Here is a 15,765-nt window from a genome sequence, read left to right on the forward strand (position 1 = left end):
TAAATAAAATAAATGTGCACAAGGCCCCGGGACCAGATGGGTTACACCCTAGAATTCTTAAAGAGCTTAGTTCAGTTATTTCTGTCCCCCTTTTCATAATATTCAGAGAATCTCTAGTGACTGGTATAGTGCCAAGGGACTGGCGCAGGGCAAATGTGGTGCCTATTTTCAAAAAGGGCTCTAGGTCTTCCCCGGGTAATTATAGACCAGTAAGCTTAACATCCATCGTGGGGAAAATGTTTGAGGGGCTATTGAGGGACTATATACAGAATTATGTGACAATAAATAGTATTATAAGTGACAGCCAGCACGGTTTTACTAAGGACAGAAGTTGTCAAACTAACCTAATCTGTTTTTATGAAGAGGTGAGCAGAAGTCTAGACAGAGGGGCCGCTGTGGATTTAGTGTTTTTGGACTTTGCAAAGGCATTTGACACTGTCCCCCATAGACGCCTAATGGGTAAATTAAGGACTATAGGTTTAGAAAATATAGTTTGTAATTGGATTGAGAATTGGCTCAAGGACCGTATCCAGAGAGTTGTGGTCAATGATTCCTTCTCTGAATGGTCCCCAGTTATAAGTGGTGTACCCCAGGGTTCAGTGCTGGGACCACTATTATTCAACTTATTTATTAATGATATAGAGGATGGGATTAATAGCACTATTTCTATTTTTGCAGATGACACCAAGCTATGTAATATAGTTCAGACTATGGAAGATGTTCATGAATTACAGGCAGATTTAAACAAACTAAGTGTTTGGGCGTCCACTTGGCAAATGAAGTTTAATGTAGATAAATGTAAAGTTATGCATCTGGGTACCAACAACCTGCAAGCATCATATGTCCTAGGGGGAGCTACACTGGCGGATTCACTTGTTGAGAAGGATCTGGGTGTAATAATCTGCAGGCATCATATGTCCTAGGGGGAGCTACACTGGCGGATTCACTTGTTGAGAAGGATCTGGGTGTACTTGTAAATCATAAACTCAATAACAGCATGCAGTGTCAATCAGCTGCTTCAAAGGCCAGCAGGATATTGTCGTGTATTAAAAGAGGCATGGACTCGCGGGACAGGGATGTAATAATGCCACTTTACAAAGCATTAGTGAGGCCTCATCTAGAATATGCAGTTCAGTTCTGGGGTCCAGTTCATAGAAAGGATGCCCTGGAGTTGGAAAAAATACAAAGAAGAGCAACGAAGCTAATAAGGGGCATGGAGAATTTAAGTTATGAGGAAAGATTGAAAGAATTAAACCTATTTAGCCTTGAAAAAAGACGACTAAGGGGGGACATGATTAACTTATATAAATATATTAATGGCACATACAAAAAATATGGTGATATCCTGTTCCTTGTAAAACCCGCTCAAAAAACAAGGGGGCACTCCCTCCGTCTGGAGAAAAAAAGGTTCAAGCTGCAGAGGCGACAAGGCTTCTTTACAGTAAGAACGGTGAATTTATGGAATAGCCTACCGCAGGAGCCGTCACAGCAGGGACAGTAGACACCGCAGGAGCCGTCACAGCAGGGACAGGAGATGGCTTTAAAAAAGGGTTAGATAATTTCCTAGAACAAAAAAATATTAGCTCCTATGTGTAGAAATTTTTCCTTCCCTTTTCCCTTCCCTTGGTTGAACTTGATGGACATGTGTCTTTTTTCAGCCGTACTAACTATGTAACTATGTAAAAATCACGATATACTGCAATACTTTAGTATTGCAGTATATCGTAAAAGCGATCTAACGATCGCTGGTTGAAGTCCCCTAGGGGGGGGGGACTAATAAAAAAAGTAAAAATTAGTTAAATAAAGTTTTGGGTTGTTTTATGTAAAAAAAAAATTGCAAAATGAAAAGTAAAAAAAAAAAAACGTTTCCCATTTTCACCCTAGAGCATAGTAAAAAAATAGATAAACAAACATAATTGGTATCGCCGCGTCCGTAAAAGTCTGAACAGTACAATGTATCATTATTTAACCCGCACGGTTAACGCCGTAAAAAAAAAATTGGAAACGCCAGAATCCCTATTTTTTGGTCACCTAATCTACCACACAAAATGAAATAAAAAGTGATCAAAACGTCGCATGTACATCAAAAAAGTTCCGGCTCTTAGAATTTGGCGAGACCAAATAAATTTTCTTTTTTACACTTAGATTTTTACTTGTAAAAGTAGTAAAATATAGAAAAAACAATATATATTTGCAATCGCCGTAATCGTATTGCCCCACTTAATAAAGTTAACATGTTGTTTTAATTGCACAGTGAATTCCGTAAAAACGGCGCGCAAAAAACCATGGAGAAATCGCTGTTTTTTTCATTTTCTACCTCACAAATATTTTTTTTTTACGTTTTATAGTACATTATATGGCAAAATAAATGGTGCTACGAAAAACTACAACTCGTCCCGCAAAAATCAAGTCCTTGTAGGACTATATCGACGGAAAAATAAAGACGTTATGGCTTTTGGAATGTGGAAAGGAAAAAATGAAAATCTGAAAAAGGGCTGCGGCGGGAAGGGGTTAAAATAGTGTTTAAAGAGATCATGTATTATGTTTGTGCAGCGCTTTACATGTACATATACAGATGTAGCCGTCTTTATGTTGACTTTTAACGCATTAAATACACAGTCAAGAAACTTTAACTTGACTTTTTCAATGACTTTTCTATGTCTTTTGTTGTGTGATGTCACTCTGCAGCAAGTTATCAGAGTCGAGATAAAGACGGCTACATCTGTAACTCAAGAAAATGTAATGTAGCGATTGGTCGCCATTGTTTGCGTCCTATTGTGATTGACCATTTCTGTCCATGTGGTTTAAGTTTTTCGCAACAAGTCATTGATCCTGTGACATTTGTTCTACCCCTTGGTTAAACCCCAATGAACTTTCACCCAATTTGCTCACGCCCATGAGCTGACACTTTAGTTTATATAATGTTTTAAGGCTTTTCCCTTTGGTTTACACTTTCCTACATTCTGCACAGATTTCATATCCTTGTTTCATGACTTATTATCTTCTAGTAATCAAGTCTGTCCTTGTCGTATATCATTGCAATTAATAGAGTGATTATGTTCTAATGATAACTAATCAAAGTGTGTGACTCCGGCAGAATAATTGGTGTGCAGTTGACAACCTTCACCCTCGGTATAAGGACTCTGCAGATATGTTCCATCGATCACATATCTGGAAATGCGGAGTCCACCAGTAATTTATGGACCAGTGGTCTCCAACCTGTGCACTCATCAGCTGTTACAGAACTACAACCTCCATCATACCCTGACTGCCCCAGTCTTACATCTTATAATTTGGATCCAATTTACAGGCCATTAAAGAGGCTCTTTCACCAGATTTTGCAACCCCTATCTCCTATTGCAGCAGATCGGCGCTGCAATGGAGATAAGAGTAAAGTTTTTTGTTTTTTTTAAAACGAGCATTTTTGGCCAAGTTATGACCATTTTTATATTTATGCAAATGAGGCTTTCTAAAGTACAACTGGGCGTGTTTAAAGTTATGTACAAGTGGGCGTGTATTATGTGTGTACATCGGGGCGTTTTTACTTCTTTTACTAGCTGGGCGTTGTGACTAGGAGTGTATGATGCTGACGAATCAGCATCATCCACTTCTCTTCGTTAACACCCAGCTTCTGGCAGTGCACAGACACACAGCGTGTCCTCGCGAGATCACGCTGTGACGTCACTTCCTGCCCCAGGTCCTGCATCGTGTCGGACGAGCGAGGACACATCGGCACCAGAGGCTACATTTGATTCTGCAGCAGCATCGGCGTTTGCAGGTAAGTCGATGTAGCTACTTACCTGCAAACGCTGATGCTGCTGCAGAATCAACTGTAGCCTCTGGTGCCGATGTGTCCTCGCTCGTCCGACACGATGCAGGACCTGGGGAAGTGACGTCACAGCGTGATCTCTCGAGAACACGCTGTGTGTCTGTGCACTGCCAGAAGCTGGGCGTTGTGAAGAGAAGTGGATGATGCTGATTCGTCAACATCATACACTCCCATTCCTAACACCCAGCTAGTAAAAGAAGTAAAAACGCCCCGATGTACTTTTACTTTAAACACGCCCAGTTGTACTTTAGAAAGCCTCATTTGCATAAATATAAAAATGGTCATAACTTGGCCAAAAATGCTCGTTTTTTTAAAAAAACAACGTTACTCTTATCTACATTGCAGCGCCGATCTGCTGCAATAGGAGATAGGGGTTGCAAAATCTGGTGACAGAGCCTCTTTAAGGGAAAATGCAGGGAATATGACTAAAGGGAGCAATTCTGATCATATAACACAATGCAGTGAGATTGTCTTTTAAGCAATTTCCTAATATATTCTGAATAGGAAGTGGCTTAATATTTTAAGCTTTTGAGCTTTGATGATATTATCCTTATGTGTTTTAGAACAATTACTCCAATAATGAGAGAATATTATGTCTGTAGTTGGATGGGTGACAGTGCGGTTTATAAAAGACATGAGTTTATCAAGTTCAACCAGGGTTGGGCGGAGGATGTGGCTTACAGGAAGGGGGATGTATAGATTATAGAACTTTATTTTGCTCTGTTCATCCATCCAAAGGAAACAAAAAAGCCTTAAGACATGAGCCAATTTGCCATAAAAGAGATGCTAAGTGGCGATAAAAAGTCGAGCAACAGTCACACAAGGATTTTATACATTTGCGTAAGAATTGATGTTATATATTAAGACGTAACATTGTAGGGTTGAAGAAAGACTTTATAAGTCCTTCAAGTTTATCCTATTAAGCTGAAGCTAAAGTCAACTGCGACCACGACGTGGCCTCATTGTTTCCCAATAGAAAAAGGTGACCAGCACAAAAAGTCTGGCACACCCGCGATCTTATTTCTCATAAAGGCCCTTTTACATGGGCCAATTATCGGGCAACGAGCATTCATATGAACGCTCGTTCCCGATCATTGTTCTGTGTAAACAGGGCAACGATCAGCCTAAGATCGAGCGAACGCTTGTTCGTCGACTGATTGTTTCGTTTATACAGCAGGAAATATCGCTGTCTGCAGCTCACTGTGTAAACTGGGAGATGTGTTGTCGTCATGATAGAAATGTATGGGGTTCAATGTGGGCCTTAGTGCATGTCTGCAGGTTCAGGATGCATGGGGTGAGTCCCAATTATTGTTTAACATTACTCTGTATGTACACCTACCATTCAGGATATCCACATATGCCGGCCTGCATGCCGAAGTACTATATGGTTGCATATTCTTTTGGCATTAACGTGTCATGTTTGTAAAAATTGATAAATAAAATAATTTATAAAAAAAGAAATGTATGGGGGCGAGCGATCATAGTAAGAAGCGCTCAGCCCCATACATAGCTCCTTTTGAAAGGCGCAAATGAGCTGTCTAGTTGATCGGTGCTCGTTTACACGGCCCATGCCGGGCCATGTAAGAGGACCCTAATGTTGCATTGCATTTTAGCCTAGACTTTTGCATGACCAAATGTCGTCCTGTAACCCCAGCATTATCCTGTGACAGTGTTCATCTGAGGGAGGTAAAACAGCCCCTGTGAGTTTCTAATTGTCTTATAAGGGGGGAGGGGGGGGGGACTTTCTGACTTCATTAGGGCAATCAGAATAAATCCCTAAACAGCGGCCCATCTCAAATAATTACAAAACAACAAATTTGTAACAATCTTTCCCTCAAGAAAGAAATGTGATCCCTTATAAAGTCAGTAAATAATCAACCATCACAAAATCCCGGGCAGAGAGGTCCATAATGTGACTGCTCTTACAGTAACAACCAATGATGATACCGCCTTGTCATGGTTACAGTCCTGGGTATGAACGGATGTCTAGTCTGATCATTGACATATTGATACATAGTGACTAGCTCCCTCTTTTAGCCCCAGTTCTCACAGAGTTTTTTGCAGGTGGAAAAATCTGCCTCAAAATTCCTGAAGGAATACCTGCACTTTGTTTGCCGCGTTTTTCGCTGGGGTTTTTCGGCCGCATCCATTGAGCCCCGCAGGCAAAAAAACACAGCTAAAACCGTTTTTTCTGCCTCCCGTTGATGTCAATGGGAGGTCAGAGACGGAGACACCCGAAGAAAGGGCATGACGCTTCTTTTTCCCTTGAGCGTTTTTTTTCTGCTCGCTGGAAAAAACGCCTCAGTCTCCAATTGAAATCATTTTTCGGTTTCCGCATCAAAAACCGCCAAAAAACTCAGTGAACAGGGCCTTACTGTTTTCCAAGCTGAGTCATCTAGTGTTTGATCAAAAATCTGTGTCCCTGGCTGCTATATTTGTTCCACCATTGAGCATTTTATGTAAGTTGAGTTATGCATAAGAGAATGTTTATTTAAAGACCTCATCTAGCAAGTTATTGAGAAATGTCATCAGTTGGGGTCCTTCAGCGGAAACCATAGGTGTAACTAGAATTGATAGCGGAAATTCAGGAATGTGCCCCTCCCCCACCTTGTCAGCAGTAAACTGTACTAGTGCAAGTAGCAATCAAAGGATGGACAGTAGTGTCATATATCACATCATCACAAAGGCAAACCAACATAGTAAACACAACAGCAAAAATCTCACTTCACCTTGGTTTTGGTCCGGTAGCAGCTTTTATGGCTGAAACCCAAATTAATCAATAGAATTTATGTGGTTGTCTAGAATTAGAAAAACTCGACTGCTTTCTTCCAGAAACTGCGCCAAACCTGTCCACGGTTTGTGTGGTAATGCCACTAAGCTCCATTCACTTCAATAGGATTGAGCTGCAATACCCGAGACAACCCATGGACAGGTGTGGCGCTGTTTCAGGAAGAATGCAGCTATGTTTTTCTAATCTTGTACAAATCCTTTAAGGGACTTGAGCAACCCTGCCCCTTAGATTTTCTTTGTCGTATTGATGTCAGTGGGGTTGTAATGTCTGAGGTACCACCAGCTCATTGCTCCCCCCCCCCCCCACTGATGTGATCTTCTGCCGATTAATGACCTGTCTGAAGATTTTTAAAAGTAAGTATTAATTTTAAACGATCTGCAAACTCAACTCATCTCCATTGCTCTGCCCAGTGCCAGTCCCTCTCTGCCCTCGGTAGCTGAATTCCTGATGACGGCAGACTCTCACTGACTGGCATTATGCTGCCTATCAGTACAGAAATTCTACAAACCCAAAGTTTATTGTCGTAAACAAATTCTGTTTACCTGGACTTTTTATCAGTTTATTCCAGATTTGTCCTATTTCCTCTCCTGGGTGACATTGATAAATGTGCCTCATAACATTCGCTGATCAATGATGCCAAACGTGACATCACAAAGGTCGGGCAATTTATTATTTTGATAGGTCATTAAGTTGGGTTTTCTGTGTCTCTCTTTAGAAGGTGTACAAGTTCGGTGTAATCGCTCTGCAGATGAAGACATTTCTTAGCTTCTCACTATGATCATGCTCCCCGAGTCTCTGCTTCCTCCTGGGCTGATATTTATGATCTTAACTATTTCTTGTTCAATTGGTCGGACCTTTTTCTTCATTGGTTTTGACAGATATTGTTGATCTAAGACCTCATGCACACGACCGTAGCCATGTGCACAGTCCGTGATTACTAGACGGACGGCCACAATCACGGACCGCGCACACATAAGATGTGCATTGACTTCAAGGAGCCCGGACCTCAATTAGGTTCCATAAAATGTACTTTTTTTTTTCCGCTCAGGGCAATGCGCGGACCGCGGAAACCACGGTTGTGTGCATTAGCCCATGGGATAGAATGTGTTATATACTATCCGCAATTGCGGATAATATGCGGATGCAAATGCACGGTCGTGTGCATGAGGCCATAGATTGGTGAACCGATTCTCTTTCTGTTGTAGAACTAAATTTCCCAGCACGGCATAAGCAAGGGAGCGGCCATGGGGCTTTAGTGCCCAATGTACCTAGTCTCTAAGCCCCTGCTCCTTGTCCCCAGCACTGAGCGCTGCTCCTGCAGGCAATTCTTCTTTGATATATATATATACGGGTGCAGTCACGTGTCCATATTTGCTATCCATGTTTTATTTGCATTTTCCTTGCCAAAAATGGTCAAATGGAAGGACGGCCCTGATTGGTGGAACTCCAGACAGACGCTGATTATTAGGAATCGATGAAAACACTGCAGCTCAGAAGCATAAACCAAACCTCCCTGCGCTAATAATTAAAATAAAGCCCCATAATAGGAATCAAATCTAAAATCCAACATCACAGTGATATATTTATTGCGTTTGTCTGTTCTCTCTCTTTTTCTTTATACTCGTGCAATGTGAATACAGTGAGAAATCAATCAAGCGATTTGTGCCAGTTTTGGGGTGATTGAGGCAATTTAGTTGAAAACCGCAGTCATTCCTCCGCGGTTTTTACGGCAGAAAATGGTGCGTATTTTGCTGCGCTTTTCACAATATTGGGGGATGGTGACATCTATGAAAAACGCAGCAATTCAGTCAATTTCCGTGGCAGGATTTGATATGCTGCGGTCCGAAAAATATGCACCGCAGGTCAATTTCTGCTCGGAATTATTACGGAGGGTGTGGATGAGATTTGTTAAATCTCATCCTCTATGCTGCTACTGTATTCTGCAGCGTTTTTTTCCGTCCGAAATTCCATCCCGAAATAACGTGGCTATTATGCAGCGCGTGGATGAGCCCTAAGGCCCAGTTCACAGGGAATTGGCACCATAAAATGTCGTTCACGGGTAAAAAAAAAAAGCGGCATGTCCTCTCTTTCCACCTCTGACATCCCATTGAAATCAGTGGGAGGCAGAGAAAACCCATGGCACTCATTTACGAGCGGTTTTCGTGGCGTTTTTTTTTTCTTCTTTTTCCACGATCCTCTATGGCCACGGGCGAAGAAAGCGCAAGCAGGTCAAAAGCTGATCTATTTTTTTCTGCCTGCAAAAAAACCCACGTGTGATCTAGGCCTAGGTCCAACAATATATATTTTTTCTTTTAATCTTACAATTCCACTTGTTACATTGTAACTATTGCAGCTCTCAGACTCTTGAAATTCTCCTTTCCATTGATGAGAGCAAGAGATGTATTTCATTCATGTGTGAAATTTACTTTGGCTCCCAAAGGAGGTTTGTAAAATTCCCTGGGGACGGTAATGAGTGGCACAGCCTGTGGCATGACCAATATTAAAATCCATAAATCTTCAGGAATGATGGATTTACTATAGAGAATAAAATGGAAATGAATGGCGAGGAGAGCGGGGACAATTGGAGTGAGTTTGAAGAAATGAGGTATAATGAGACAAAGAGGAATGAGGGAGGTAATGAGATTTATAGATGCTTCTACGTGACAGATTCTTACTAATATAAAGATGTAAGACTCCTCTCTATGTTTCCTTAGGTGTTCTGTGTCAATCCCCTGGGTACCAGCCCAATTGTGACTGTCACCTGGACTGCCCAGCGGGCACTTACTTCTCGACCGGCAGCTGCTGGGAGTGCCCCTCTGGATTTTAGTAAGTGGGAGCCAGAAGAAAGGGTTTATATTATCTATACTGTGTATATTCTCTATTTTTGCTATTCATCTGGATATATTCTCCTGGCTTTTCTGCTTGCACAAAAATCTGTATTTCCGGAGCAATAATATAACCATTCACTATGCATATTCTCATTTTCATCACAATGAAAGAGTTAATGGTATAGTTCTGTGCCTTTACTCATGAATATAGTGTATCCATCTACGTATAATATTTACTTGGAGTAAAATAAGGCATCAAAGCCATTGGGATTCAAGAGGAGATCATTTATTTAGTGATGTTTTATACATTGCATTGTATCACTGAGCATTACATGACCGAGCGTGTGCTAATATCCATATGGGGCATCGGTTAATCTGTAGCACTGGGGGTTTGAGATCACAATAAAATAGAAGTAAGACGTTTGTTGTCAACACTACTCAAAGCTGAACTAGTAGGTGAAGTTGCACTAAAGTCTTCCCAAAGTGCTAGTCATTGCACCCCTATTCCATGACTGCTGGGAGTGTCATTTCAACTACTCAGCACTCGGGGATCAGTGGGGTCAGTGCTCGGACCCCCACCAATCAAAACTTCTGACTTGTCAGAAGTTTGTTTAACATTTATTTACCCTTTAATGCTTCAGAGGTCTCAGTAGACGGCAGGGTGGAATTTTTTGCCAAGTTGTTTTGCTCATCCCCTGACTGGTACTTTGGGAGGTCAGTGATTGATTGCAGTTACACCATCTAAGGGCCCATGCACACGACCGTAAAAAATCTCTGCAATTACGGAGCCTAATACAGTCCGCAATTACGGACCCATTCAGTCCTATTGGCCGCGGACACCTTTTCGTATCGCTACGGATAGGTGTCCGTTCCGTAGAACTGTGCCGGTAAATATGGAGCTTTTCGTATTTTACGGGCCGTGCTTCCAAACTTTGTATGGGAGAACGGCCCGAAAATGCGGGCTGCGGCCGTCGCCGGCCGTCCGTTAACGCAATTGCGTGCCGTGATTACGGGCACGGCTGTGGACATGAGCCCTGAGGATATGATCACAAATGGCAGATATGTTGCAGAAATCTGAATGGGGTTATTTTGTCAGCATGTACGTGACATTTTTAACAACCCCGTTCAGGTTTAGGGTATGTTCACACGTAGTCAACAAAAACATCTGAAAATCCAGAGCTGTTTTCAAGGGAAAACAGACCCTGCTTTTCAGACGTTTTTTTACCAACTCGCATTTTTCGCTGCGTTTTCACGCCGTTTTCGCGGCGTTTTTTACGTCCGTTTTTGGAGCTGTTTTCATTGGAGTCTATGAGAAAACAGCTCCAAAAACGTCCAAAGAAGTGTCCTGCATATAATGTATATAAGTGTCCCGCATATAAGTGTCCTGCACTTCTTTTGACGAGGCTGTATTTTTACGCGTCGTCTTTTGACAGCTGTCAAACGACGATGCGTAAATAACAGGTCGTCTGCACAATACGTCAGCAAACCCATTCAAATGAATGGGCAGATGTTTGCCGACGTATTGTAGCCCTATTTTCAGACGTAAAACGAGGCATAATACGCCTCGTTTACGTCTGAAATTTGGCCGTGTGAACATACCCTTATGGGACAGATTTTAAATTGCAGACATTTTTGCAAACGTGAACTTCCATGAATTCAGTTTTATGAGGCCCATCTGTAGGACGTCCTAGTGACACGTTTCTGTCAGTCTTGCACTTGATTATACAGACTTCCTGGTGATCAAAGATGGATTTTATATTTCATGTTATATTCAGACTCCATGGGTTTTGTTTTTTTTCCTGAATTTATAGCGGGAACTAAAAATGACATGATTGCCATAATGAAGATTCACTCATTCTATAGCACCCCGTTTCAATAATATCAGATTCATGGATTTTTTATGTACCCCAATACCAGACATGTGCCCATCGTGTTTAGTTATTACAAGCCGGCCTGCAGTATTAAAATGTTCCCATTCAATCATGTAACTGGCAGCGCGGTGATGTGTCCCATATTATCCTCAGAGCTCTTTCCATTGATCTTGCTGTTATTTTAGTATTCTGTGTTACTTGGTTTGATAGTTGTGTTTGACTCCATCTGCAGGAGAAAGTTCCCCGGAGACCCCACAAACCCGACATATATTTCAGTTCTATTATTATAATTCATATTTTCTGGATCTCTCTGTAAGTCTAGTGATTGGTGATTGATGGATACAATATATCTTGGAGGTCACTGGAACACTGGCAGAAAAAAAAAAGATTAATCTCGTGATATTGATTATTTCAAATCATCTCGGAGGGCATGATTATTTTTTTTTCCCATTTATTCCTCATTTTATCTGTCCTACATCTTTACATGTGTATAATGGGAAGTGCCTGGGGGATTGTGCTTGTGCCGAGTACAGCAGATATACGTTTATCTAGTATCACAATAATTATGTCTAAAGTAGCTCGGATGACAAGACATGATATTATCCTGCAGTCCCTGCCGTCTTCCATTACAGCAAAAAAAAATAAAATTAAGGTTTTGTAAAGTAAAACCATTTTTGATTACATAGCGGTGGTAATACCCTCATCCTGACACCATTATAAAGCGGATCTGTTACATATTTATGCTGCAAGAAGAGCTGACAGACACGTTGATTTCATTGTGCGGTCGCTTATTAGTTAGTGTTAAGTAGTTATTGAGTATGTAGGTCCTATACGTGCAGTCCGTATTTGGCGCTACAAGCACCAGTCCAAGTACACGCATATATGCGTGCTTCCGCCACCTCCCCCGCCCTCCAGCTGCCGAGTGACACTTTTAACCCCTATTACTGTTCATAAGGCGAAAAGTGACTCTCAGCGGCTGGAGGGCGGGGGGAGCATGAATATATGAATATACTTGGACTCCTGCTTGTAGCGCCAAATGCGCACTGCAAGTTTAGGACCTACGTGCTGCGGATTAGTTGCGGATGCGCGCCACAGGTATAAGTAGTAAATATTCTTAAACTATGGGAAATTAACTAATAAGTGACCACATGCTGAAATCAACGTGCCTGTCACTTCTTTATGCTTCCCTCATAGTGCAGCATAATTAGGTGACAGATCCTCTTTTAGGGCCTGTCCACACATAATGGAATTGCTGCAGATAATTTCTGCAGCAAATCCACAGAAACTAGAAGAAATTCCGCCGCGGAAAAAAAGGCACCATTTCCAGCGTTTTTATTACAGAACATGGTGCAGATTTTGCTGTGTCTTTCACAATGCTGGGAGATGGTGACCTCTCCTCTGAAAAAAATGCAGCAATTCAGTCACTTTCTTCAGCAGGAATTGACATGCTGCGGTACGAAAAATACGCACGCAGGTGAATTTCTGGTCGGAAATGTTACGCAGCGTGCGGATGAGATTTGTTAAGTCTCAACCACTTTGCTGCTACTGTATTCTGCTGCCTCTTTTCCGTCAACAATTCCTATACGTGTGGACAAGCCCTAATACTTCAAGTGTAAGCTCCATGTATCATACAGTTAGGGTATGTTCACACGGCAGCGTCCGTAACGGCTGAAATTACGGGGATGTTTCTGCCTGAAAACATCCCCGTAATTTCAGCCGTAACGGCATGTGCAGGCGTTTGAACGCCACGTCCATTACGGACGTAATTGGCGCTGCTATTCATTGGAGTCAATGAATAACGGCTCCAATTACGGCCAAAGAAGTGACAGGTCACTTCTTTGACGCGGGCGTCTATTTACGCGCCGTCATTTGACAGCGGCGCGTAAATATACGCCTCGTGTGAACAGACAAACGTCAGCCCATTGCTTTCAATGGGCAAATGTTTGTCAACGCTATTGAGGCGCTATTTTCGGACGTAATTCGGGGCAAAAACGCCCGAATTACGTCCGTAATTAGTGCGTGTGAACATACCCTTATAGTATGAGGCTACATGCATACGTTGCATATTTTGCTGCGGAAAATACGCTCCAAAACCGCAGCAATATGCAGGAAATTCACAGGTAAAAACCGCACCTAATTGTGCATTTTTGGTACGATTTTCCTCAGCACTAGGCGTATACAATTCACGCGGAAACGCAAGATAAATTCACATGCTGCGGATTTTAAAAAATCTGCACCGCAGCTTAATTTACATGCAGAAAAATAGCGCAGCGTGCACGTGAAGTTTCCTGGAATCTCATTGACTATGCCGGTACTGTATTACGCTTCGGGTTTGCCGCACTAAAAATATGCTCGCCAGAAACCGCACGTAATACGCATCGTGTGCATTAACCCTTAGGCCTCATGCACACGGCCATATTCTCCTTACAGCCTCTGTGTTGTAAGGAACCATAATACGGCAATCATAGACTTCTATAGGGGCCCCATTCTACATCTGTTTGCCTCAGATTCTATATGGAGGAATACTGAGGTTTTCCTTTTGGATTCCGAAAAACTTTTTGGCATGCTTCATTGAATATCATATTACAGAGATAAACTCCTCTAGAAGCATTGCTTCTGAGGGAGAACGGCACACAGGGTACCTACAGATCCACAGTACAGAGCCGCCATGTGCGCTGCCATACAGGCTTAAAATTGCTAATGTGATGTTGTTCTGAAGCCCTCCATTTACTATCTGGAGCATTCTATTAATACGTTTGCAGGGCTGCAGGGAATTACAAGCCATTGGTCGGCAGATCTGTGAGCAGAATACTGGCGGCTGTTTTCCACCAGCCTGTATTTTGTCTGCAGATGCAAATCCTCATTAAAAATAGCACTTGTATGATTATTACTTAGAGAAATACTCGAGGAATTATATTCCCAGATGCTTCCATGGTAAAATATATTCATGCACGTCCCTAATACATTCAAATATTTTTATTAAGAGAAACCCCCTGAAAGTTCTTCCCATCCTGACAATCTCCTTCCCGCTTCCTTTATCATTAAACTTGGCTTTGTAGTCTGCAGTTTATTTCATATTTCTGGAAATAAATTGGGTATAAGCACTGGCTCACTAAAGATGGCCTATACTCAATATGCTGCCATTTATAATTTTTTCTAGAGTTTCATTCAGATTTGCGGCTGTAATAAATAATTGCTAAAATTATTCTGACTTGTGAATTGTGTCTTCCAGCTGCCCAGGAGGATCTGCTGCACCTAGACAATGCCCAACGGGTACAGTGAACTCCATACCAGGGAAGAGCGACCTACTTGATTGCCAGGTTTGGCTAATAAAATATATGAATATTTTATATACAACATGGTTGTTGTCTGCATTACTAAGCTGTGGTTGTTGTTTGTTCTTTTTCATAGGTCTGCCCGCTGGGTTTCATTGGCGTAGACTCTGGCCAGGCCTGCAGACCATGTCCATCGGGCTACTCCTGTGATCCTGCATCAGATCTATTAACTCATTGCAGCCCAGGCTATTACTCGCAGGAAGGTCAACTGCATTGTTCTCAATGTCCTGATGGATTTGTGTGCCCGGATGGTCGAGACTGGAAGGTTTGTATTCACTGGTTTATTTAGTAAGATTTATACCAACTTGGAGAAAGAAGCCTCGAGGATTCATATTTACTATGGATTTTTATTTTAGGGTAAAATGCTTGTTAAAGGGGATTTCAGTTTTACATAGCTAAAGCTTAACCATTGTATAAGGAAAACAGTACACTTTTCTAACATTTCATTTCATATTTTAAGATTCAAGCTTGCTTTGAATGTATGGAAACAATTTATTTTTCCATCCAGAGGCAGAAAACCCATACAGACCTAATACTGAGAGTCTACTTCTATTGCATTTAGTCTAGACAATACTACAAACTGCTCGTACCTCGAATTAGATCTGTACTGGTCTGCTGCCACTGGATGGAAACAAGAATGTTTTGTTTCCATTCACTGACAGCAAGCAGACATCTTGAAAACTTTTAAGAACCGAAACAAAATATATTCGAAATCTGCAGAACTTTTTATTATACAATGATTAAACTTAAAACCCAAAAAATCCATTTAAGGTATTTCAGATACCAGGCAATAGTGTAGTTCATCAGTGGGGTGGTTGTATTATTCGTAATGATGGTTCTTTCCCTCCAGCTGTGTCCTCCAGGACAAGAGCCGGCAGAGAATCACACTCGCTGTGTTGAATGCGCCCCAGGATTCTTTTCTACTTGGAGTTCATCGAGATGTCTGCCTTGTCTGCCAGGTATCATCTGTATCTTATGTTTTCTGACAGTATTTTCTTCTGCGGTTCTTCTTTTGAATATGCAGCATTTCTTGTACGGAGTTTAGGCTTTGGAGTGTGATGAGACGATAGAAGGCTTACGTTAGTACGGGCTGTTTCGATTTTGTTTTTAC

At 41.7% G+C, this 15,765-nt stretch overlaps 1 protein-coding gene across 4 annotated transcripts in view; it reads left to right on the forward strand.

The window, feature by feature from the left end:
• Positions 1-15,765, forward strand: part of LOC142661742 (uncharacterized) — a 191,053-nt gene that overhangs the window by 17,429 nt on the left and 157,859 nt on the right. For all 4 annotated transcript variants that reach the window (XM_075839265.1, XM_075839264.1, XM_075839262.1 and 1 more), the window contains exons 4-7: positions 9,335-9,446; positions 14,552-14,639; positions 14,731-14,919; positions 15,505-15,613. In XM_075839265.1, the coding sequence (XP_075695380.1) occupies positions 9,335-9,446; positions 14,552-14,639; positions 14,731-14,919; positions 15,505-15,613 (498 nt within the window). The remainder of the gene's footprint in view (positions 1-9,334; positions 9,447-14,551; positions 14,640-14,730; positions 14,920-15,504; positions 15,614-15,765) is intronic.

Source organism: Rhinoderma darwinii, chromosome 10 (genome assembly GCF_050947455.1).
Source record: "Rhinoderma darwinii isolate aRhiDar2 chromosome 10, aRhiDar2.hap1, whole genome shotgun sequence".
Lineage (NCBI taxonomy): Eukaryota > Metazoa > Chordata > Amphibia > Anura > Rhinodermatidae > Rhinoderma > Rhinoderma darwinii.